At 44.0% G+C, this 26,832-nt stretch overlaps 2 protein-coding genes and 1 non-coding gene across 3 annotated transcripts in view; 1 reads left to right on the top strand and 2 right to left on the bottom strand.

Annotated features, from left to right (window-relative positions):
• The window catches only part of LPIN2 (lipin 2), a 94,576-nt gene extending 80,152 nt beyond the window's left edge, over positions 1 to 14,424 (bottom strand). The window contains exon 1 of the mRNA XM_009192473.4: positions 14,202 to 14,424. The gene's annotated coding sequence lies outside the window, so the exon portion shown is untranslated. The remainder of the gene's footprint in view (positions 1 to 14,201) is intronic.
• A 9,791-nt stretch (positions 14,425 to 24,215) lies between these two features.
• LOC110741756 (60S ribosomal protein L10-like) lies at positions 24,216 to 25,903 on the bottom strand. The gene has a single exon (XM_021929895.2). It carries the CDS (start codon positions 24,804 to 24,806, stop codon positions 24,465 to 24,467), a length of 342 nt encoding a protein of 113 aa, XP_021785587.1. The 5' UTR covers positions 24,807 to 25,903; the 3' UTR covers positions 24,216 to 24,464.
• Positions 24,783 to 24,914, top strand: LOC116271530. Its single transcript, XR_004180157.1, has one exon. It is a non-coding gene; the product is annotated as a small nucleolar RNA SNORA70 (small nucleolar RNA).
• Positions 25,904 to 26,832: the final 929 nt, after the last annotated feature.

Genomic DNA, 26,832 nt, shown 5'->3' with positions numbered 1-26,832 from the left:
AGGAAAAAGATGAATATCAGCGTATCAATCCAAAATGGCCCCAATATCTGACTTGTAGGCTTTTTAAAGAACAGAAACAGGAGGGAAAAAAAAGGTAGGGGAAGGCAGGGGTTGGATATTATCAAATAAATCATACAAGAAATTTCCTGGAGACAGAAACATGATTTTCCAAATTGAAAGTTCCCACCAGGTGCCCAGCTCAAAGGATGAAGAAATACCTGCACTGCTGTGGACTCCACCTAAGACAGTCACGACAAAAACATGCCAATAGACAACGTTAAAGGCTACACAAAGGATTCCAAAATCACCATATGGGCATGGCTACACAAAGCAGGACACACACCATGCCCTCCATCAGATGTACGGCACCTAGTGCCAGCCACTTACCCAACATCATGAGTGTACACAGCTACAGATGATTCTACCTGTGGGGAGAGGCCTCACTAGGCCTGATAAATACCCACTACAGTCTCTGGGTGTTTCTATGCCCTCTGGCCTGCGGAGAATCTGGTGACATACCTGCCTGCTAGCCGGGTGTAAGTAACGAAAAAAGGACAGGGGTGAGGGTTCACTGTGAAGCCAGATAAGGTGGGTACTTCCCGGGTTCCCTCCTAAGAGACTGTGTCTCGTCCAAAAACTGAGATGGCAAATCCCAAACCAAGGCGCTTCATCAAGAGATGATAATGAGGTATTTTAAAAAGAGACAAAGTAAAGGTGCTACAAAAAAAAAAAATAGGTGGGGGAAAGGACAATAAAAGGGGGAAAGGGGCGTAGAGGGAGGGAGAGAGAGAACTCAAAAAGCCTTGAGACTCCTCAAAAAAAGGTAACTTCTCAAAAGTAACAATTCTAAAGGAAAACTATTTCCATTTTAGCATTCTATAGCTAGCCTATCAGTTGCGTAGGAGGTTCAAATAAAGACATTTTCAGACATGTAAGCTCTCAAAGAACTTCCTCCATGTAAACCCTTTCTCAAAAAGCTGCTGGAGGATGTGCTCCATCAAAATGGGGAAGCATGCCAAGACAGAAGACAACGCGTAATCCAGGACTCAGAATCCAACACAGGAAATTACTGGGATTCCGGGTGAGTGAGGTGTTGACTACAGAGTTCTACAGTCCTATCAGAAACTGGGGGCCTGAATTTGTGAGTGACACTAAGAAATGTAAACCAAAAAATAATTGTTAACTCTAGAGAAAAGAAAAATATGAACCGGTGAAGAAATAAAATCATTGCACATGCTTAGCTGTGAGCAATATTTAGCCATGAAAATATAAACAATGAATATTAAGAAAATTAGAAAATGGTATTGAAAGCTTAGTATAAAGAAACGTGTGTGTGACAGGAGGGTTACGTAAGAGATGAACCTTCATCTTGCAAAGTAAGAAATCAATAGAGACGGTCTAAAATTAAAAAAACAAGCTACAGTAGTGTATGCATACAAGCACGGCATCAAATCCCACAAGCAACAGAAAAGAAATGAAAGGGGCTTTTGCTAGGGAGCAGTAATCAGCTGTGAGAAAGAGAACTGGGGTTTTTCATTATAAACCTCACAGTACTATATATTTAAATGTTTAAATTACATGTAAAAATAATATACCTACGATTTTAAAAGATAAACAGAACTATTACATGATATAGCCTAATGAATAAGAATCGTATTTACAGAAATGAACACTACTAAGGGAAGGAAAATAAGAACACCAAGCAAATATAAGCATTGTAAGGCTTTTTTTGGTTTTGCTTTTAATTAGGAAAAGTTACTTTCCAACTCTCAGGATCAGCACCTGTGGTCCATCTGACCTTTAGGTATGTCTCATTAGTAAGACACAACAAACAAACCAGGACACTTAAATACAACAAAGTTATCTAGTTCATTCACTTGGGACAGGGAGATGACCTAAAACAAAAGTCCTATTTCTTGACTGTCATGAAGATAGCACACTTGTGGGAGGGAAGGTCCATTTCCATTCCATGGCAAGGATAGCACTGAAAGATTCAGCCAGCATTTAAAAGGATGACCTTCAAAAGACAAAAAAAAAAAAAAAAAAAAAAGCCACCATAGCAATACAGGTGTACCAGTTCCTATGTTTTTCAACTGGCAGAGAATAAAATTTCATGTAATTTTTTAATCTAAGAAAACTGGTGTCCATTCTAATGAAAATCAATTATTCAAGCTTATAGAAATATGTTAGAGGCCTTATGAATTAATCAGCAAATGTTTTTCTTTTAGTTAAATGTTCACCTGCAATATACTAGGTATAAACACCTGTGCTTTCTAGAAGTCCCATTCTAAATACAAAGATAAGGCTCCTCCTACAGGCCCACACATTAACAAAAGTCATGCAGCCATAGATGAAATGATGGCAAAAATCTTAAGGATTACATTTATAAACACATGTCGTGCATAAGATTTATATACAAAATTTCTAACTTTGGCACTATGAGGATAAAGAAATTTCTTTCTTTCTGGGTCAAGAAGGAAATTCTAAGCAAACACATGAAACAGGGTTTTTTTTTTTTTTTTTTTTTTGAGATAAAAATAAGCTCCCAACTAAACATTAAATTCTCACATTAAAAATATAAGCCCAGAGCTATCTCCAAGATAGTTCCTCAGACTCTCCACAATCGCTCAAGCAGTACTCCATTCTAAGTTCCTCCTTGTCCCTGATTCACAAAACCCTGCTTTATGCAGAAGCAGACCTACTTGATTCCTCTATGACACTATCAGCTACTTCAGGACAAGAGGAATGTTCATTCACCTTTCGCCCTTTGTCCTATGACTCAACACCGGCTCCTCTGGCCTAGTAAGACCTACAGGTGGCTGCTGGCTCCAGTTTAACATATGACCTCATTTAATCCTCAGAACCAGCCTGTCAAGTAGGTACTGTTATCTCCCTATTACAAAAGAGACGACTGAGTAAATGATTCATCAAAAGAATATTCATGAATTTGGGAATTCCTAAAGGTCTATGAGTATATTTCTATTTTAATGAAAGGTTCTTCATCAGAGCTGATATGTCATTCATTTATTCAATTATACTAAGTAAAACACCACTAAAACTCCGTTAGCGGGGAGCTCATCTGCAGATGTAGTTACCAAGTCAGTCAAATGATACAATGAAGAAAGCACTAGTTCAAAAGACAGATCTGCTCAAAGAGAATTCAGATTCTCAATTGTATTAGGGGTTTCCACTGGCTACCAACAATGTGATGGGACCTGGATTTCTGACCTGTTGTGGGAAGTAAAGGACTCCGAACAGAGGGACTGGCTGGAGCCAAGGCAGAAGAACGTAAATTGTGAAGATTTCATGGACATTTATCAGTTCCCAAAATTAATAATTTCATAACTTCTTACGCCTGTCTTTACTGCAATCTCTGAACATAAATTGTGAAGATTTCATGGACATTTATCACTTCCCTAATAATACTCATAATTTCTTATGCCTGCTTTTACTTTAATCTCTTAATCACGTTATCTTTGTGAGCTGAGAACGTACATCACCTCAGGACCACTATTGTACAATCGATTGTAAAACGTGTGTTTGAACAATATGAAATCAGTGCACCCTGAGAAGAACACAATAATAGCGATTTTCAGGGAACAAGGGAAGATAACCATAAGGTCTGACTGCCTGTGGGATCAGGCAGAATAGAGCCATATTTTTCTTCTAGCAGAGAGCCTATAAGTGGAAGTGTAAGTAGGAAAGATATCGCTGAATTCTTTTCCCTGCAAAGAATATTGATAACTGATACCCCGGGGAAGGAATGCATTCCTGGGGGGAGGTCTATAAATGGTCGCTCTGGGAGTGTCTGTCTTATGCAGTTGAGATAAGGACTGAAATACACCCTGGTCTCCAGGAGTACCCTCAGGCTTACTAGGACTGGGAAATTCCAGCCTGGCAAATTCTAGTCAGACCAGTTCTCTGCTCTCGAACCCTGTTTCCTGTAAAGATGTTTATCAAGATAATACATGCACAGCGGGACACAGACCCTCATCAGTAATTCTAATTTTGCCTTTGCTTTGTGATCTTATTGCCCTTTGAAGCATGTGATCTTTGTGACCTACTCCCTGTTCATACACCCCCTCCCCTTTTAAAATCACTAATAAAAACTTGCTGGTTTTGCAGCTCGGGGTTGTCATCACAGTCCTACCAATACGTGATGTCACCCCCAGAGGCCCAGCTGTGAAATTCCTCTTTCTCTTTATTTCTCAGACCAGCCGACACTTAGGGAAAATAGAAAGAACCTACGTTAAAATATTGGGGGCTGGTTCCCCCCGTACTGAACAAAGTAAAAGACAGGAAGCTCTATTCAACTCTGAAATTGTTTAACTTAATGATCCTTCTACACACAGTCCAGTGCCATGTAACCCAGGGGTCACAGTGTAAGCTTACTCAAATCAGGAACTGTCGAAATCACGAGGGAAAATCCTCGAAGGCGGCACCATGTTGGATACTGACATACCATGTCTCACACAGTCCCACTGAGCCCATTTCCTCCTCCCCAACACTAAAACAGTCACCCTCCTATCAGGATGAGCCCGAGAGCAATATTTAGCTTGTTTTAGGGTTCATGTTGTATGAGAAATACAGCTTAGACATTCAATCCATTCTCAGCCCAGCAATATGTTCATGCTGTGAAAGGCAGGCCAAAGAACATCAGGTTCACCTTGTCCAACTCATTCCAGAGTGCACCAAGTAGGCATGGTAGGGCCACATCACCTTCCCGTCTTCCTGGGTGGTATTTCTCCCCTTGACACAACTGCCTTTGAAAACATAAATAACCCAGAGAAACCCACAGCTCCTATAAAGTAGGTGCTATCCCTCTGTTACCCATTTATAGATGCTGACATCTATAAAGAAAAGCTTCAGCTGGGTGCAGTGGCTCATTACCTGTAATCCCAGCACTTTGGGAGGCCGAGGCCGGTGGATCACTTGAGGTCAGGAATTTGAGACCAGTCTGGCCAACATGGTGAAACCCCACCTCTACTAAAAACACAAAAATTAGCAGGGTGTGGTGGCAGGCACCTGTAACCCCAGCTACTAGGGAAGCTGAGGCAGGAAAATCGTTTAAACCCGGGAGGCAGACACTGCAGTGAGCCAAGATCACGCATCACTGCACTCCTGCCTGGGTGACAGAGCAAGACTCCGTCTCAAAAAGAAAGAAACAAAGGAAAAAAAGAAAAGCATCTCAGCAGGGTACAGGGGCTCATGCCTATAACCCCTCAGCACTGTGGGAGGAGCACTTGAGCCCAGAAGTTCCAGATCATCCTCCGCTGATATAGCAAGACCCTTATGTCTACTAAAACTAAAATTAGCCCGGTATAGTGGCACATGCCTGTGGTCCCAGCTACTCACGAGGCTCAGGCAAGAGGATTGCTTGATCTCAGGAGGTCCAGGCTGCAGTGAGCTGAGATCGTGCACTGTACTCCAGCCTGGACAACAGAGCAAGATCCTATCTTAAAAAAAAACAACAAACAAAACAAACACACACACACACACGCACACAGCTTATCCAGTTCTATCTAATAAAAGTAACAACGGCCAGGCCTGGTGGCCCAACCCTGCAATCCCAGCACTTCAGGAAGTAGAAACGGGAAGACTGCTTGGGTCGAAAAGTTTGAGACCAACCTGGGCAACACAGCGAGACCTCATCTCTATAAATAACAATTAACAACAATAATCATAACAAAGCAAAACCAAAACACTAAAATTGATTTAGGGATGATAAAGCAATGCACAGGAACTGTCAGAGTCCTTGGACAGTCGGGCAGCAGAGGAACAAGACAATGTGGTGAGGCAGGTCATCACTGCCACACGGCTGTGGCCTCTGGCAAATCTCTTTCAGTTTCAGGGTTCTCACCTAGAAAAAAGCATTATTATCTGTACGTTGTACAGTTGTCGTCACTCTTAAAATATACTTTATGTAAAAAACTTAGCAAAGCGCCTAAAGAAGTTGTTCAATAAAGTAATTGTAATAATGATAATCTTTTGCAAATATTAAACACCTCCTCGAAATACCTAGTGTTCCTAAGTAGAAAGCATCAACACCACTTTACAACAGACTGTCAGTGGACAGACTAGATATTAAACACCCAAAAATGCCAAATTTCTATATTTCAAATAATGTTACCTAGGTAAGTTATTTTTAATGGGTGAGCCAGTTAGAATATCCTGCAACAGAAGATCAGTCCTTTCTTATAAAGCATTTGTTGACTGGGCACAGTGGCTCACACCTGTAATCTCAGCACAGCTGGTAGATCACTTGAACCCAGGAGACCAGCCTGGGCAACATGGCGAAGCCTCGTCTCTACAAAAAAAATACAAAAATTAGCCAAGCATGCGCCGGGTGCAGTGGCTCACGCCTGTAATCCCAGCACTTTGGGAGGCCGAGGTGGACAGATCACAAGACCAGGAGGATCGAGACCATCCTGGCTAACATGGTGAAACCTCATCTCTATTAAAAATACAAAAAATTAGCCGGGCGTGGTGGTGGATGCCTGTAGTCCCAGTTACTTGGGAGGCTGAGGCAGGAGAATGGCGTGAACCCAGGAGGTGGAGCTTGCAGTGAGCCGACATCGCGCCACCACACTCCAGCCTGGGCGACAGAGTGAGACTTCGTTTAAAAACAACAACAACAACAAAAAACTAGCCAAGCATGGTGGCTGTGGCGCAGGCCTGTAGTCCCACCTATTGGGGAGGCTGAGGTAGGAGGATTGCTTGGGCTGGGGAAGTCAAGGCTGCAGTGAGCTGTGATAGCCCCACTGCACTCCAGCCTGAGTGACAGAGTGAGACCTTGTCTCTTTAAAAAAAAAAAAAAAAAAAAAAAAAAAGAAAAGCATTGGTTTAACATTTTAAATAATAAAAACAGAAAGCTTTCTCTCTCTTTAGTATTTCTCTAAGTAACTCTTACTCTCGAAGTTTATATGTAAATTGACATTATGGCATGCCATTTTCCTGCCTCAGCCTCCCGAGTAGCTGGGACTACAGGTGCCCGCCACCATGCCTGGCTAATTTTCTGTATTTTTAGTAGAGATGGGGTTTCACCATGTTAGCCAGGATGGTCTCGATCTCCTGACCTCGTGATCTGCCCGCTTTGGCCTCCCAAAGTGCTGGGATTACAGGCGTGAGCCACCACGCCCATCCAGGTACCTATTATTAATTTTTAAAAAAACTGTTTAAAGAGTTTAAAGAAATGTAATACGTGGACAGATGTCTTGGAGTGTTTACAAAGAAAAAAATAACACAGTCTCCTAAAACAAACAAAAGATGTATTATATCCCTTATGATGCTAAGGGTAAGCCCAAAAATTTCTTAACTTATGTTGGCTCATAAGAAAAGCACATTGTTTTACAAAGACCACAAGTTTATAGACTCAACGGTCAGGAAAAATATCCATAACAACTTAAGCAGCTCCAAATCAGAGCTTCTAATTCATATTAACAATCTGATGGTTTTGCTGGCACATACCAGACAGCAATTCAAACTCATATAATCAAATGAGCCGATGATCTTATATTGAATAAATTATTTCCAAATACTTTTCTAGAGCTGTTTGCATTCTGGACACCTCCCTTTCAGAATAAGTTTAAAGCCATGTCTCCAGTACAGCTGGACATATCTATCTTGCCAGAGCCATAAATGTCATATCATAATGCACTGAATAGACGGGGATGATCTTGGTCAGCATACAATTCTACTGGTTAGTCAGGGGTATATAGAACGTCTTCTAGGCAAACTGCAATCCCACACTAACCAATGAACTTTTTGTTTATAATTATGATTCCTTTTATAAAAAAGAGACCATCTTATTTTAAATTTAAAAACAGATGCTTAGGCTGGGCACATGGCTCATACCTGTAATCCCAGCACTTTTAGAGGCCAAGGTGGGTGGATCACTTGAGTCCAGGAGTTCGAGACTAGCCTGGGCAACATGGTGATACCCTGTCCCACGGAAAAGTACAAAAATTAGCTAGGCACAGTGGCGCTTGCCTGTGGTCCCAGCTACTCGGGAGCCTGAGGTGGGAGGATCACCTGAGCCCCAGAAGCGGAGGTTGCAGTGAGCCTCGATTGCACCACTGCACTCCAGCCTGGGTGACCAAGTGAGACCTTGTCTCAAATAAAATAGAAGTTTAAATCAATATTCTAAGGTTACTTATCCCTTTCATTTTATTTCAGAAACAGGTAAATGCAAAAATTCAATCTGTCACTAACAAAGTTACTTTGTACCATATATCTATTTCTTGGGCAGTAAAAGTTTCTGAAGGATGCTTTCCCTATCTTTAGCTCCTCCCTTCATCTAATACAGCTTAGTCATAACCACTAAAGCCAAATAATTTTTAAACCTAGATCCTTCCCTCCTTCCCACTTACTCATGTATTTATTTATTTAGACTCAGGGTGCCACTGTGTCATCCAGCAGTGGCGTGAAAATGGCTCACTGCAGCCTCAACTCCTCGGCTGAAGCCATCCTCTGACCTTAGCCTCCCGAGCAGCTGGGATCACATAGGTGCCCACACTACCACAGCTATTTTTGTTGTTGTTGTTGTTGTTGTTGTTGTTGTTTTTGGAGAGACAGCTTCTTGTCATGCTGTCCAGGCTGGTCTCGAACTCCCGGGCTCAGGCCTCATACCCACTTCAAAATCAACAGATCTGTCTGGATGCGGTGGCTCACGCCTGCAATCCCAGTACTTTAGGAGGCCAAAGCAGGAGGATCACTTCAGCCCAGGAGTCTGAGACCAGCCTGGGCAACATAGGGAGACTTCTCTCTTTCAAAAGAATTGTTTCCTATTTTTTTTTCCCCCTTGGACAGAGTCTTGCGCGATCTTGGATCACTGCAACCTCCGCCTCCCAGGTTCAAGCGATTCTCATGCCTCAGCGTCCCGAGTAGCTGGGATTACAGGTGCCTGCCACCACGCCCGGCTAATTTTTGTATTTTTATTGGAGACAGGGTTTCACCATATTGGCCAGGCTGGTTTTGAACTCCTGACCTCAGGTGATCTGCCTGCGTTGGCCTACCAAAGTGCTGGAATTAGACATGAGCCACCATACCCAGCCAAAACAAAAAAATGTTTTAAAAATAAAAATAAATGAAATAAAATCAATAGATCCTCTCTCCCCATGGCCATATTTCAAAGATGTCGGTGTTTAAATGTTCTTTCCTCCCCTCCTCAAATCCTACTTTCTCTTGTAGAATTTGCAAACCTTAAAGGCTATATTCTTTTTTTTTTTTTTCAGAGTCTTGCTCTGTTGCCCAGGCTGGAGTGCAGTGGCGTGATCTCGGCTCACTGCAACCTCCACCTCCTGAGTTCAAGCAATTCTCCTGTCTCAGCCTCCCGAATAGCTGGGATTACAGGCACGCACCGGCTAACTTTTATATTTTTAGTAAAGATGGGGTTTCGCCATGTTGGTCAGGGTGCTCTTAAATTCCTGAACTCAGGTGATCCACCCGCCTCCCAAATTTCTGGGATTACAGGTGTGAGCCACCGAGCCTGGCCCAATGCTAGATTCTTATTACCTCCATTCAACACTCTCCATCTCCCCCTCTACTCCTCCTTAGTTTAACATTTACAGATAGCAAAGAAGGCAGACTGGTATTATCCACAGGGAGTGTCAGAAAACTGAGGAAATACTATATTACTTACCCTACTACTGATTAAAACCTAGAGGAAAGCCACAGATAAACCTTGAGAGGAAATGCAAGACAATACAGAGAGCACAAAACAACAGTATTAACACAAGAAAACTGAAATAAGAAATTCAGATTTGCTAAAGGATTAGAATGGATCACTGCAGCAGATTATTCAACAGGAAAGATTTTTTTAAATGCTAAAAGCTAAAAACAACTTATAAATCACTAATTAATTTATATCGTTCCTGGTTAGAAAAAATAAGGCAGTTCAGACAAATACATATATTACTAAACAAGAAAATTAAGGGACTTGGTAGCAAAGATATGAAGGCAATGGAGTCAAATTTAATATAAGTTACTGTTCAGAAAATTAAGTACCAAAATACAGATTTTCTAAACTGTTTATATATGCCAAGAAATCAGAAAAAGGCAAGGTTGGGAAGGCAACCCACAGCTATCCAAGCATCACAAGGTGTGCTTTCCTGTGAGCCAATGTTTCTCCTCCAAAGTTAGAAAAAGCCTACTGTGGATAGCTCATGTTGTAAATATATGACACGACAGGTAACTACAAACACTAAGTAGTGACCGAGCACAGTGACTCACCTGTAATCCCAGGACTTTGGGAGGCCAAGGCAGGCGGATCACCAGGTCAGGAGATCAACACTATCCTGGCTAACACAGTGAAACCCTGTCTCTACTAAAAAATACAAAACATTAGCCAGGTGTGATGGCACGCGCCTGTAGTCCCAGCTACTCAGGAGGCTGAGGCAGGAAAATCGCTTGAACCTGGGAGGCGGAGGTTGCAGTGATCTCACAACACTGCACTCCAGCCTGGGTGACAGAGCGAGACTTCATCTCAAAAAACAAACAAAAAAACACTAGTAAAATTCTAAATTCAAAGATTATAAAAATAGGACCATTTTTTGTTTGTTTGTTTTTTGAGACAGAGTCTCGCTCTGTCACCCGGGCTGGAGTGCAGTGGCAGGATCTCGGCTCACTGCAACTTCTGCCTCCTGGGTTCAAATGATTCTCATGCCTCAGTCTCTCCAGTAGCTGGGTCTACAGGCACGCATAACCACACCTGGCTAATTTTTTTTGTATTTTTAGTAGAGACGGGGTTTCACCACATTAGCCAGGCTGGTCTTGAATTCCTGACCTCAAGTGATCCGCCCGCCTTGGCCTCCCAACGTGCTGGGATTACAGGTGTGAGCCACCACGCCCAGCATTCTTCCTCATTTCTTGTTAACAATTTTAACAACATAAACTGACAAACCTGATCACCGAAATACAGCATTCAAAGGCTTTAGCAGAAAAAGACTGAATTGCAGTCAGTGAATCAAATTAGTAAAAATGTTTACTTTATCATTTTAATCCTGAAAGTGACATTGAGTTTTATCTTGTATTAAAACACAGTTTACCTCCTAATAGATTTTTTTTTCTTCTCCTTCCTTTCTGACTGAGAAGTTGAGCAGTGCCAGATGCCCAACCCCAGCTTCCACCACCTTCCTGCTGAAAATCAAGAGCAAGGCAGCCCACGGAGTGGCCCCGGCAGGATTCTGGCCATCTCCCCACTACACATGGGTTACCACTGACTCTGCTTCATTTGGACCCCACGGTGAGCAACTCACTCACGCTTGTCTTGAAACACACGTGTAATAAATGTTTAGTGTTAGTAATAGTGTGTTACTAAAATGAAGACTCAAGCCAGCAGCAGGGGAGGTGGATTCCAAAAATCACTTAATTATCAAAGCCACTAAAGCCAAGTTATTCCAATGTCTTATTACCAAGATATAACCATAAAACTTACTTCTCCAGGCTATAATAAATACCTTCACACTCTTCAAGTTTTAAAGACGCATTCTATATAGGATTCTGCCAACTGGAGGCTCTGTCTACCAACTTGTGAGCTGTTTCATCATGAAGGAGGCAAATGGTAGGTCACAAGACTCTGGGTCTCATTCAGAAGTATAAAAACTTACCAAGCAGTGAAGGGTATTCGAGAGAGAGAAACAGGATTTCAAAATGAAGATTCCAAACCACTGCCTACCAATCTGGCACTGCAAGTCGGGCAAATACACACTCAATGACAGTCACTGGGGTCAGAGTAAAAAGAAATGGATTTAAATTAAAGATGGAAAGACTTAAAATCAGGCTTAAAGAAAAACCTCCTGATTTAAATTGCTAAGCACCTACAGGAGATAACCAAATCTACCTCTTACCACTAATCTATCAACTAATAAGACAAAGTCTCCAGCTAAGCGTTACTGTGCTGATACATATTAGGAAATATGTACCCAAAGCACAGAAAAATAGCTGTTGACACAGAGAACCAAGTCGTAATGTAATATTAATAAAGTAAACATTTGACCTTTTACCACCTCTAACACGTGGCACCACCAGGAATATTCATCCATGCCTCACCATTCAGGGAAGGTAAGTGAGCTCACTCAGGAAGTGCCACCGGCTTCCGGGTCACTGGTAAGGACGAGCTGCCTGCTGCCTCTACCTTCAACAGACCTTGACCGAATCGCATCCCAAAGCCGGCTATGTGCTTGGAACTTACTGAGCAGCTATGGAGTCTGGCTTTCAGGAACTCTGGGTCCAGTCCTTAAAATCAAAAGTACTAAATACAGGGCGATGAGAACCTCTATTGCTACATTCTCCTAGCAATAAAGGAGACAAAGCCCCAGCTGACTCTATTATTTGCTTCTTAACAGTGCTTTACTGTAGTGTTCAAGGGTTTTCAAACACTTCATTTCCAGCTTCTCTTAAGCATAATGCGTCCCTATTGACTCTCAACTGTGCCATCAAACGTTAAAACAGAACCTGTCGTTTCATTTCTAACATTCTACGGCTACCTCTATCAAAAGCTGGGCATGGAGGTACTTCAGTCTGGCCGGGGCGGTTGCTCAGGCCTGTAATCCCAGCACTTTGGGAGGCCGAGAGGGGTGGATCACCGAGGTCTGCAGTTCCAGACTAGCATACAAAAATTTGCTGGGTGTGGTGGCTCATGCCTGTAATCCCAGCTACTCGGGAGGCTGAGGCACAAGAATCGCTTGAACAGAGGAGGCAAAGATTGCAGTGATAGGAGATCGCGTAACTACTCTCCAGCCTGGGCAACAGAGCGAGACAATGTCTATAAATAAAAGAGATGCTTTAGTCTGACATACCACAATCAACTACAATTTAATTGGAGGGAAGAGCCGACGTTGGACGGCTTTCACATGTGGCTTCACACTGTTGTTTTTCTCCTCTGGCTGGGTATGGCGTGAGGATGACTGCCCTCCAACAACTGAGGATGCTGCAGGAGGACCAGCCCAGCACCTGTCTACGTCCCCTGCACTGTGTGGCCAGCTCTGCCGCTTCTTCCCCGCTTCAGCATCACCTGCCACACTTCGTCTCAATCTTAAGCCACTGAGAACGATCAACACCAGACCGTTAAAACATAAACCAGTATAGGCCACTAAATAATTCGTAAATATTTCAAAATGTATTTCAAAACCGACTTTGTATGGTCAAAACATTATATTCTAGCCAGTCCAAGTTTTAATAAACAGTAACACCCAGCATCACTACTGGGCAAAGAACTTCAACAGGGCCTACCTTGACACCAAGTCTAGAGCCTCCTTTCCAATTAAAAAAAGTGGATAAGCCCCAAATATGCATTAAAAATTAGTTTGGCCATTTGCTAGGTAGTCCTTCAAAGTATTTCCAAGTATTCAGAGTTCCAGTACCTTTCTGAAAGAAAGGGTGATCTTTCTGGTACTGGTTTGCATAATTATGCCTAAAAAATGTCATCTTGAATTTTCAATGAAAAGTCTTAAAATATTCAGGCAAGTGGAGAAAATGGTGATCCGCTGGCGTTAGAAGTTGACAGAGAGGCTCTCAGTACAAACTGTATCTGAACATGTTCCTTACAAATTAAGATCTGCACCGGGGGCTGGGGGCTTTGAGAAAACCAACCACATTTGAACCCGGTCCACACGGCCTGAAGGCGGAGGTGCGGGGCAAAGGGCGGCGGGGAAGAAATACCAGCAACTCCGCTGCCCCTGCCTCGCCGCGGATCACGTGCCCGGCGCCCCCTCCCCCAGGGCCGGGGGCGGGAGAGAGACGCGGCCTCCCGCGCGTCTTCCGCACTCCCCTCCGCGCCCCAAACCCGGGGGCCGGGGTGGTCTCGCGTAACCATCCCCAGGGCGGCGGGGGAGCTGCGCGGGGTCAGAGTCCTCAGCAGCCACCACTGATGCCCCGCCGCCCCCGGCTCCCCGCGCACCCCGCGGGTCGGTCCTGCGGCGGCGGCGGGGGCCGCGTCTACGTGGCGCGGTCGCGGCGAGGCGGGGACTGGGGCGCGGGGACCGGGAAGCGGGGACTGCGGCGCGAGGAGGGGACGTCTCAGCCCGCGTCGCCCCGGAGGGTCCCGGCCTCCAGCAGGACAGCCCCGGGCCCGCGCCGCCCCGGAGGGTCCCGGCCTCCGCAGGACAGCCCCGGGTCCGCGCCGAGGGGAGGCCCCCAGGCGCAGACACTCGCCGCCAGCCCCGGAGGGACGCCGGTGAGGAACCCGGCCCGCGCCCACTTACCTGCGGCGGCTCCGCTCCCGGCCCGCGGGCGGCTCAGGGGAGGCGGCGGCTGGACTGCGACGGCTAGGACCCGCCGGGGAGGGAAGCCGAGGGGGCGGGGTCGGCCGGGGGCGCGCGCAGGGTCGGTGCGCCAGCAGCCGCCGCTGTCTCGGAAGCCGCCTGGGCCGCAGCTGAGTCGGGCGGCCCTCATGAATGGGACGCGGCGGCTGCGGCGGCCGAGCCGGCAGCGGGCGGGCGGGCAGCGCGCAGGCCCCGCCCCAGCCACGTGACGCGCGCTCCCCGCCGCGCGCCGCGCCCCAGCAGGCAAGCGGCAGGCGTGCGGCTTCTCACCGCTCCCAGTCCTGGGGCTGCGGGCCTGGGCCCCTAGCCGAGTGAGGGCGGGGCCTCGATTTTCTACTGCCTCGGGCGACAGGAGCGTTACTTTAAAAAAAAAAAAAAGTTTTTCCGGTCCCCAAGGCAACCCTGCGGCGGGTCACGTGGGACTGAGAGCCCAATTGCCAAAAAGGAATATCAAAGTGCAAAGAAAGTCTAGGGAATGAATGTTTTATAATCCCCTTTTGATCACTAGTAGTAGCACATCTCCTTTGCTTACTTACATCCCCACCAAAAAAAAAAAAAAAAAAAATCCTATTACACAACTGATTTTTTTAAATATGTCGGGGTTCTTTTGTTGCTTTTTGTTTATTCTTTTTATCGAGGCAGGGTCTCGGTGTGTTACCCCGGCTGGTCTCCAACTCCTAGGCTCAAGCATCTTCCCACCTCGGCCTCCCAAAGTACTGGAATTACAGGCATGAGCCAGCGTCCCCAGCATTAAAATATACTTTTTAAGAAATGGGTGACTCACGCCTGTAATCCTAGCACTTTGGAAGGCCGAGGTGGGCGGATCACTTGGCGTCAGGAGTTCGAGACCAGCCTGGCCAAAATGGAGAAACCCCGTTTCTACTAAAATACAAAAAACCAGCCGGGCGTGGTGGCGCGTGCCTGTAATCCCAGCTTCTCAGGAGGCTGAGGCAGGAGAATCAGTTGAACCGGGGAGGCAGAGGTTGCAGTGAGCCGAGATTGCGCCATTGCACTCCAGCCTGGCGACAGAGAGACTCCGTCTCAAAAAGAAAAGAAAAGAAATGCGGCCGGGCGCAGTGGCTCACGCCGGTAATCCCAGCATTTTGGGAGGCTGAGGCGGGTCGATCGCCTGAGGTCAGGAGTTGGAGACCAGCCTGGCCAACATGGCAAAACCCCGCCGCCATTAAAGATACAAAAATTTGCAGGGCGTGTTGGCACGCCTGTAATCCCACCTACGTGGGAGGCGGAGGCTGTAGAATCACTTGAACCTGGCGGGCAGAGGTTGTAGTGAGCCCAGACGCCACTTCCCTCCAGCCTGGGAGCGAAACTCTGTCTCAAAAAACCAACCAACCAACCAAACAAACAAACTAGATTGCTGATGTTGTATACTATTGGTGCACACTGGTTTTTAATTTGCAGCCTATTCTATTATTATTCTATGATTGAAAGTAATGAACAGAAGCCTATGTTATTTCTATATAAATGCCAGTTAATTTATGAGGTGCATCTTGTGTGTGATCATTGATACAGTTCTGAGGGTACTGAAATAGGCATTTGCATACACAAAGCTGTTGCGTGAAGGACAGGGCTGCAGTCCAGTGTCTTCCCAGTAGTGCCTAGTGTAGCTGGGCGGTGCTTGGATCCAGGGAGCAGGCGACCACTTCCTCACTTAAGTTCCTTCTGCTTTTCTCTGAAACTCAATCAAGTTTTGCCCCATCTGTAATCAAGGCCCTACAGAAACATAGGTAGTTGCACTGGCACACGCCTACTAGGAATTTTCCTCATTTCACTGCTTCTCACTTGGCTTCACAAGTAAAATAAAAATTTAAGAGGACTAAAATATCCCCCTCCATATTCAATGGATTTTATAAATATGGAGAAGAAAAATTAAAGCTAGAGAGAGAATTTAATCCTCAGTTTCTACGTCAATAAAATAAAGATAGTAGTGTCTTTCTTACAGAATTGTTTTGTGGATTCCCCGTGATAACTTATAAAGTGCCTACTTTAGTGTCTGCAACGTGGAACAGGCTGTTAGTGTTTATTTTCTTTCCTTTCTTCCATTTTTCCCACTTAGACTTTTCCTGTTTCTCTCAGGCTATTTTCTCTATCTCTGCCTTGGGAGGGAAATATTCTGCCAAGCTCCCTTCCTTCCTTTCATCATTCAGGAAGCCCTAGAGCTCCCCTCCCTTCCTCCAAACAACCTTGCGTTTGAGACCCCACTCAGAACGAGTGGTTCAAGTTGCTAGTGTTTGCCTCATTTTCCCCATGTCTACTAGCTTACACCACCACTTAAGCAAAGCGGTGACTCATTAAGTGTTTGTTGCATGATGAATCCCTGCACCTCCTCGGCTAGGAGATCTGGAGGGGCCACCCCAGGTCCACCTACTCCACAGGAGTGTCAGAGGAAGAAAGGGCTTCCTTCCACTGGCCTCTGACCCACCGCCTTCCAGCTCCAAGGTGAGGAACCTCACTCCACCTAATCGTCCCCTCTTCCTCAACTCTGGCTTCATTCCTGCGCTTGAAAAAGCAGCTTTCGTGGCCCCTCGGTTCCCCCTCAGGCTATTGACTTACCACACAGCTTCTCTTTCCACCCAAGCTACCTGAAAGAGTTTCAGGTTTTCTCCCGTCTTCACAGGCTTGCTCCTCCTCTAACCCTGAAACTGCTCAAGCTAAAGTCACCGATGATCTTCTGGTTGCTGAATACAACGGACCCCTTTCATGTCCCGTGCCTCATGATCTCTGCAGGGCGAGATGCTCTTGATATTATTTCCTTCTTGAAACTCTCTCCTCCCCTCATCAGTGGGAACTCCTCTGAATTCTATATGCCTGTGCTCAGTGGCTTTCAACGCCTCAACCAGCAAAGTCCAGTGATGTCAGATTCAAACCCATTATTTGTGCTGCTTCAAACCTGCTCCTCCTGAATCTCCTATCCTGGCTGATGGCACTGTCATCTGTTTAGTCATCCCTGCCAGAAACCTAGAGGGGAGTCTCATTTCCCTCTACCCCCATGCTGCCTCCATCATTTCTCCTCATTATTCCTCCTCATGATTCCTACTCTTCCTGAGGGAGTTCGTGTCACTCCTGCTCTAGCTCTCTGCAGAGCTACTGTATTGGCCGCTTTGAGGGCTCTCCTCCGCCGCACCACTCACCCCTGCTTGTGATTAGGCCCTCGCCATCTCTCTTGTGGTCCATTGTAGGAATATGCCAACTGGTCTCCCTGCCCTCTTGTCCTGCCCAATTCCAAGCATCCTCTACTCTGAATTGCAGACCTGGCCATGGCACAGGTGGTTGGCAACCCATTGTCTTGACTAAACCAGCCAAGTTCCCTAGCATGGCATCCAGCGTGCTCCTTTTCTGTCTGATTTTCTCTCCTGCACCTTCTAGTCTGTATGCTTCAGCCATTCCATCATCCCTTTTGCAACAGGAATTTTTTTTTTTTTTTTTTTTTTTTTTGGAGACAGGGTCTCACTCACTCTGTTGTTCAGGCCAGAGTGCAGTGGTGTGATCACGGTTCACTGCAACCTCAAACTCCTAGGCTCAATCAAGCCTCCCACCTTAGCCACCCAAAGTACTGGAATTACAGGCTTGAGCCACGGTAGCTGGGGAGAATAATTTTTCATATATTAACTTCTGTGTTTTTCCTTAGAGTTCTCTCTTTCTTCTTCTCCTTATAAGAATGCACCCAGGCATTCTGCTTGTCTCAGGAGGTTGTTGGCAGAGTGGAAAGCAGAAGTTGTCTGCAAGACATTTCCTTCCTGTCTTTTATTTCCAAAACTCTGTGCTCAGTGAGGAACCTATCTAAGTCAAGGGGGAGAGGGCCACGGAGAAGGCATATCTTTGAGGGAATCTGGAAAGCAGAGAGGGATTTTCTCTAGAATAAGAATCAAGCCTGGAGTTGGAAGGAGGTGGTCCTATGCCCTCCTGTCTGGCAGCTCTCAGGGGAGGTGATTCAGCCTTAGAAAAATAGCTTTTTTGTTCCCAGCTTCTGCAAACCTTTCTCTGTGAGGACAGAGAATAGCCAGCAGTTTCTGTACCATCCCTGTGTGCCCAGCTCTTCTAGTAATTCAACTTCTATCGTTAACACCAGTTTACAGATGAAGGAACTGCAGCACACAGATGTTGAGTGACTTGCCTCAGATCTCACAGCTCATCAGCAGGGATGCTGGAATTTGCCTCCAGCCCTCCTTGACTCCTAAACCTCTATTTTATTATTCTCTTTCTAAAAAAGTTATTATTTAGCTATCAAATGAATGAACCAAAACTATTTTTTTTTAATTTATTTTTAGTAGAGATGGGGTTTTGCCATGTTGGTCAGGCTGATCTTGAACTGCTGACCTCAAATGATCTGCCCACCTTGGCCTCTCAACGTGCTGGGATTACAGGTGTGAGCCACCCAGCCCAACACAAACCTGTATGTTTACCTCCCACTACCTTCCCTCAATTGCCCTACTGCCCTACCCCAGTCAATGTATTTTTTCTTGTGTCTCAGTCCACCTTGTACAGATCACAATTATAGTACTTATTATACACATAGTAGGTGCTCAATAAATATGTGATGAAAAAAATAAGTGAAGATTTCTATTTCATCTAATATGCTCAGCTGGGTGTCTAGACCAACCTTCCCACACTGAAAACAAAAACACAAATACTGGGCAAAATAATAAAAATATATTCTGGAAGGCATCTATAAACTGGCAAGAAATTAAGAAATTGCCCCAGGACAGGGTGAAGGTCAGAACCCAGGGAGGTAAGCCGAGCCCAAAGCTGGCATATGCCTGGAGAGTTTTTGCTGACTCCAGTGAGTTTGAATGTTGATTTTTGAAGCCTTGGGAGTGTTGTGCAGCAGAAGTAAAGGTTAGTATGTACTTGAAGTGGGGAGATTAATAGAAGACCCAATAAAGGTAGAATTGCAAAAGCAGAATAGTAGAATAAGAAAAAAAAATTACTTCTCAAGACAACCCAGAAACCTCACTAAAGCTGGTCACATATGAACATGTGAAACACATATAGGCCAGGTGCAGTGGCTCACACCTGTAATCCCAGCACTTTGGGAGGCCAAGACAGGCAGATCACTTGAGGTCAGGAGTTCGAGGCTAGCCTGGCCAACATGGTGAAACCCATCTCTACTAAAAATACAAAAATTAGCCAGGTGTGGTGGTGCACACCTGTAGTCCCAGCTACTCAGGAGGCTGAGGCAGGAGAATCACTTGAACCCAGGATGCAGAGGCAGTGAACCAAGATTGGGCCACCTGCACTCCAGCCTGGGCGACAGAGGTAGACTCCATCTCAAAAAATAAAATAAATAAATAAATAAAATAAAATATATAAGCAAGTCTCAACAAATCTGAAAATTTTGAATGCATTGGCTGGGCACAGTGGCTCACAACTGTAATCCCAGCACTTCAGGAAACCAAGTCAGGAAGATAGCTTGAGCTGGGGAGGATCGCTTGAGCTCAGGAGTTTGAGACCAGCCTGGGCAGCACAGAGAGACCTCATCTCTACTAAAAATGTAAGAAATTAGCTGGCTGCGGTAGCGTGTGCCTGTAGTCCCAGCTACTCGGGAAGCTGAGGTGGGAGGATTGATCGAGCCTTAGAGGTTAAGGTTGCAGTGAGCCCAGATTGTACCACTGCACTCCAGCCTGGGCAATAGAGTACAACCCTGTCTCAAGAAGAATGAAAGAGAGAGAGAAAAGAAAGAAAGGAAAATGTTTATCATACAGACTGTGTCCTCTGATCACAATGCAATTAAGACAAGAATAAACTCTTTTCTTTTTTTTTTGAGACGGAGTCTCCAGGCTGGAGTGCAGTGGCCAGATCTCAGCTCACTGCAAGCTCCGCCTCCCAGGTTTACACCATTCTCCTGCCTCAGCCTCCCGAGTAGCTGGGACTACAGGCGCCGGCCACTGCGCCCGGCTAGTTTTTTTGTATTTTTTAGTAGAGACGGGGTTTCACCGTGTTAGCCAGGATGGTCTCGATCTCCTGACCTCGTAATCTGCCCGTCTCGACCTCCCAAAGTGCTGGGATTACAGGCTTGAGCCACCGCACCTGGCCAACAATCAACTTTTTTAAGAAGTAACTAGAAAAACCTATTTGGAAATCCATGGGCCAATGAACAGCACTATGGAAATGTGACAACATTTAAATGCTATATATCAAATATTTGATACTATATATGAAAATATGAGGGATAAAACTGAACAAGTTGTTAAGGGGAAACTTATAGACCTAAAAGTTTATATTACAAGAGAAAATTGTTTGAAATGTAAAGAGCTAAAAAGTTAGAAAAAGAACAGGAAATTAAAGTCATATGGAAGAAAAGAAATAATAAAGATAAAATTTTAAAAATAGTAAAATCGAAAGCAAACGTGCGATAGAAAGAACCAACTAAGCCAAACACTGCATTTGTGAAAGACAAATATTACAAACTTCTGGTGAAAAATGATCAGGGATAAAAGAGAAGGCACAACACACAATGTGAAGCATAAAGAGAAAGCTATAATCACACATGATGTAGAACTTACAAAGGTAAAAGAACTTTGTGAAGTTCCAAGAAACGTAAATTAATAAAACTGAAACTCCTAATTGTCCAAGAACTTGAATCTGTTGTTAAATATTTTCTGCAAAGAAAAATCCAGCTAAAACAGTTTGCCAGTGACTTCTACCAAACATTCCAGTAATAAGTAATTCCAATCTCACACTCTAAGGTATGGAAAAGGAGATTATCCCTCAACTCGCTTTATGAAGCTGGCATTGCCTCGTATCAAAATCTGATCAGGACAGTGTCAGAAACAAAAATCTCAGGCCAAAACACTCTTAAATATAGACACAAAAGTCCTGAATTGAATTTCAACAATATGAATACAGCAAGGTAATACATTATAACCAAACTGGCTTATCCCTAAGAATGCAAGGTTAGTTTAAAATGAGAAAATCAATTAATGTAATTCACCACATTAAAAGACTAAAGGAAAAAAAAATCCTATGATAATTTCAGCAGGTTCAGAAAAAGCCTTTGATCAAATTGAATATCCAACCAGATAAAACTCATAGGAAACTAGGAATATTTTCCTTGAAAAAAAGGGGGAATTTACAAAAGCGTATGTAGCGAGTATCATAAGTAATCATAGCTTTAAAAAAAAACTTCAATGAAAAACTATGGAGAAGACCTAGTTAGAGAAATGAAATACCATATTTGGAGATAGAAAGACCCAATCTCATAAAAATATTAGTTCTTAATAAATTGATCTATGAATTCAATGCAATTTCATTCCAAATAGAGGTTACTTCTTTAAAAGACTCTTGAAGAAAAACAGAGAGGGAGGAATTACTTTCTATATATTAAAACTATAGGATGAAGGCAGGGTGATATTAGTACAGGGGCAGACAAATAGTCAATCAAATGCAATAGAAATTCTCACCACACACAGACAGAAAAGTATGTGAGGTAATGAATATGTTAATCCACTGGATTTAGCCATTCCACAATGTATGCATGTATCAACACATCATGTTGTACACCATAAATATATGTAACTTTTGTCAGCTTAATAATTAGGCCAGGCACAGTGGCTTGCACCTGTAATCCCAGCACTTTGGGAGGCCAAGGTGAGAGGATTGCTTGAGGCCAGGAGTTTAAGGCCAGCCTGGACAATGTGGGAAGAACCCATCTCTATTTTAAAAAATAAAAATAAACAAGAAAATATAAAAAGTAAATTAATTTAATTTTATTTTTTAATAAAGTGATTAAAAAAAAAAAAGACAGGGTATCACTATGTTGCCCAGGCTGGTCTCGAACTTCTGAACTCAAGTGATCTTCCTCCCTCGACCTCCCAAAGTGCTGGGATTACAGGTGTGAGCCGCCACACCTAGCCATTTTTTAAAACTGCAATAGAAAGCTCAGAAATAGGTTCAACATATACAGACACTTGATGTATGGCAGAGGGGGCAATTCAGAATATTGCAGAAAAGATGGATTTTTCAATAAATGATTAGGAGGCGGTTGACTATTGTATTCATTTTCATTGCTATAACAAAATACCACACACTGGATAATTTATAAAGAAAAGAAGTTTCTCTGGCTCACAATTCTGCAGGCTGGACATCCAAGATGGATGGGCCGCATCTGGTGAAGTCCTTCGTGCTGTAACCTAGCAGAGGGCTTCTGGTGGCAAGAGGGCAAGGGATGCTAATTCAGGTCCCTCTTCCTCTTCTTATAAAGCCATTAGTCCCAGCATGGGGGCTTCACCCTGATGACCTTATCCAATCCCAATTACCTCCCAAAGGTGCCACCTCCAGACGCTATCAACATATGAATCTGGGGATTACATTTCCGACACATGAAGTTTGGGGAATATGTTCAAACCATAGCGATTATCTATATGGGAAAATTAAATTTAGACTCAACTCAGCATCATATCCCAAAATCAGCTTTAGTTGGATTAAAGACCTAAATGACAAATCAAAATTGTGCTCCTGTCATCATTTCAAGGATATACTTTCTTTTCCACATTTTACCATTTCTGAAATTGTGATTGATTTTTTATAATAAATGTCAACTTAGACTCCGCGATTTGGGATACAAAATTTTTAGGAGACAATATAGGAGAATATGCTATCAAATTCTGAGTGAAAGGATTTATTAAACAAGACACAAAAAGCACTAACTACAAAGGAAAAGATTGATACATTTAACTACGTTAAAGTTAGAACTTCTTTAAAAGAGACCGTAAAAAGAGTAAAACAAAACAAAACAAAAATAAGCACCATTCCAGGAGAATATATTTGCAACACATATAATCAACCCAAGATTAGAATCCAGAATATATAAAGAACTCCTATGAATCAGTAAGTAAATATCTCGCAATCAATAGAAAGATTAGCAAAAGAAATGAAGATGAATTTCACAAAAAATAAGCACAAATGCCCATAAACTTATGAAAAGATGTTTAATTTCATTAGCAATGTCACACACGTCCGTGTGAAGAGATCACCAAACAGGCTTTGTGTGAGCAACGTGGCTGTTTATTTCACCTGGGTGCAGGTGGACTGAGTCCGAAAAAGGAGTCAGCAAAGGAATGTGGGATTATAATTAGTTCTTATAGGTTTGGGATAGGCGTACAAAGTCCACTCTCAAGGCCGGGGAGAATATTACAAAGTACCTTCTTAAGAGCGGGGGGAGAATATATCATATCAGTTAGGGTGGGGCAGGAACAAATCACAATGGTGGAATGTCATTATTTAAGGCTATTTTCATGTCCTTTGTGGATCTTCAGTGGCCTCAGGCCATCTGGATATATATGCAGGTCACAGGGGATATGATGGCTTAGCTTGGGCTCTGAGGCCTGACAAGTAATCAGGAGAATGTAAGTTAAAACTGCAGTGAGGGCCGGGCACGGTGGCTCAAGCCTGTAATCCCAGCACTTTGGGAGGCCGAGACGGGTGGATCACGAGGTCAGGAGATCGAGACCATCCTGGCTAACATGGTGAAACCCCGTCTCTACTAAAAAAATACAAAAAACTAGCCGGGTGAGGTGGCGGGCGCCTGTAGTCCCAGCTACTCGGGAGGCTGAGGCAGGAGAATGGCGTGAACCCGGGAGGCGGAGCTTGCAGTGAGCTGAGATCTGGCCACTGCACTCCAGCCTGGGCGACAGAGCGAGACTCCGTCTCACAAAAAAAAAAAAAAAAAAAAACTGCAGTGAGATACCACCACACACCCATCAGAATGATTGAATTTTTTTAAATTAATTAATTTTTTTTTTCCAGACAGTCTTGCTCTATTACCCAGGCTGGAGTGCAGTGGCGTGATCTTGACTCACTGCAATCTCCACCTCCTGGTTTCAAGCAATTCTTGTGCCTCAACCTCCCAAGAAGCTAGGATTACAGGCCTAGCTAATTTTTGTATTTTTAGTAGAGACTGGATTTTGCCACGTTGGCCAGGTTGGTCTGGAACTCCTGACCTCATGTGATCCGCCCACCTCGGCGTCCCAAAGTGCTGCGATTACAGGTGTGAGCCATCACGCCTGGCCAGAATGGTTAAAATTTTTAAAGTTGTTGAATGCCAGGTGTTGGAGGTGCTACTAATGCCAATGATCAACCAGCATTCAGACACATCACTGGTTCAAATCCAAATTGTACCACTTTTTTGGGGGACAGAAAGTAGAATTTATTGGTGAGTATTAACAGGGGCCAGCAGAGTGGAAGCCATCATGAGTGCAGGGCCCGCCACTTATCCAGAGGGCCACGACTGGGGATGTATTTGACCCCACAGCCATCTGGGATGAGCCGCTTCTCAGCCACCATGTCTTCAAATTCGTCAGCATTCAACTTGGTGAAGCCCCACTTCTTTGAGATGAGATGAGATGAGATGAGGCCCCTGCACAGGGCCTCAATGACATGCTCCTTGTTCTGCAGCTTGGTGCAGAGGGACATGATAACTTGGCCAATGTTAACCCTGGCCACAGTGCCCTGGGGCTTTCTTTCCAAAGGCACCTCGCATGCCTGTTTGGAGCCTACATTGGGGTAGTGCAAGGTCAGAGACATGAACATCCGTGTTAAAGAAGTTGTACATGTGCAATGGCTGCAAACAGCAGCTTCCTTGGTAGTGTATGCAGCCTGTTTCTTGTATGGGGGTTGCTCTAAGAAACCAGGTCTTTCAGATGGATGTTCGTGTCTCTGATTCCCTATGTTGCCCGGACAGGACTTGAACTCCTAGCCTCTAGCAATCCTCTTCCCTCTGCTTCCCAAGTAGCTGGGACTACGGGTACCCAGAGTCAAACTATAACAACTTTACAAAACAGTTTGATATCATCTAGAATGTTGAACATGAGCACACACGGGGACCAGTAATTCCAATGTTAGGTACATGCCTCTAGAAATTCTTGCCCAAGTGCCCTGAAAGACACATACAGAAATAGAGCAGCATTGCTCATAATTGCAAGGAAGAGTGTCCACCAAGGGTGGGATGGATACTTAGATTGTGGTGTAATCATATAATGAAATCTTACTGATTTACATCAACATGGATGAATTTCAAAAATAAAATCTTAAGCAAAGAGACATCACAAGATTAAAGCATGACTCTACTTATTCTATTCCAAAAATGATATACTGTTTCAAGATAAAATAGGTGATAACAGCCATAAAGAAAAATAAGGAAATGACAGAAATTGCAGGAAAGAGAGAGACAGTGCAATCCGAATTGGGTGTAAATCTAGAGCAGGGGAATGGGCTGTTTCTTGGCCTTTGTGATGGATACATAGGTGTCTGTGTGTACTGTTATTTCACAATATAAACTAAAATAGATGAAGGCTAAAGGAGAATGAATTAATAAATACACACATCTGCATTTTTTAAACGTTATTGTGCTCCTATAAGCTCTGTAAATTTCCGTTCACACTTCTAAGACAAACTCAGTGTTCCTTAGAACTTTCCTAAAGCACTGCAAGGAATAGTTTTTCAACAAGGCACTGCAGTTTGTTTTGTAATAAATCCTTCTAAAAGGTGAGGAAGAATAAGTTACACAAAATGGGTCAGAAGTGCAAAAAAAACTAGTAGAAACATGAAGACTCTTCTAATAAGTCACTCACATATACATAGCCCCGGATCACTCCATTTAGGTTTTTAAAATTTTATTTATTTATTTATTTATTTATTATTATTATTTTTTTTTTTTTTGAGACAGTCTCCCTCTGTCGCCCAGGCTGGGGGGCAATGGCACGATCTCAGCTCACTGCAACCTCCCAGGTTCAAGTGATTCTCATGCCTCAGCATCCAGAGTAGCTGGAATTACAGACATGCACCACCAGGCCTGGCTAATTGTTGTATCTTTAGTAGAGACAAGGCTTTGCCATGTTGGCCAGGCTGGCCTAACTCCTGGCCTCATGTGATCCTCCCGCCTCCCAGAGTGTTGTGATTACAAGCGTGAGCCACCGCACCCAGCCTGTTTGCTTTCTTTGAACTGGGTGGTTATCATTCTTAGTCCTGGGTACAAAGATTCTTCCAGTTGGTCAGTGGACTTTCTGTTTTCCCTGGTCATGTGCTGCCAGGTCATAAAACCAGGGATCTTCAAGGCCAAGGGATGGGAACCGCAGCTGCGCAGAAATCCCCTCTGGAATCTTGTGCTGTCTGAATCCCTCGGGTCATGGGATAACTGATTAGTTATAAAATAACTGATTAGTTAATATTAGTTCTTGTCAGGGACAACTCATTCCAAGATAAGGCAGGGCTGTTGTTCCAACTCAGCAGACAGACCTATCCAAGGAGACCTGCCTGTAGACTCACTCTGAAAATCATGATCCTGTTGGAGAACACACTGCCTCCCATAGTTTAAAACCGGGCAGTTTATAGAGAAAATGTGTTCTGTAAATGCTGTGTAAGAAAGATTTGATTTATTAGCACTTGGAGATGTCTCTGATCCTTTGTAACACTAAGCCTTCATCATCCCATATTTTACATTATAACTCAACAAATAATGATAGTAACATTTTAGAAGCTACAGAGGGGAGAAGAGATTTTAAAAAGCACTCACCGAGGAAGAAATCGGCTCACCAGCGTGTCTGAAAGCTGCTGTACG

The sequence above is a fragment of the Papio anubis genome, chromosome 19, assembly GCF_008728515.1.
Source record: "Papio anubis isolate 15944 chromosome 19, Panubis1.0, whole genome shotgun sequence".
Classification (NCBI taxonomy): Eukaryota; Metazoa; Chordata; class Mammalia; order Primates; family Cercopithecidae; genus Papio; species Papio anubis.
This window is presented reverse-complemented; position numbering and strand designations above follow the sequence as displayed.

Bases quoted from the DNA above. Each gene is read 5' to 3' on its own strand.
- LOC110741756 (XM_021929895.2), bottom strand. From the start codon at position 24,806: ATGTTCATGTCTCTGACCTTGCACTACCCCAATGTAGGCTCCAAACAG.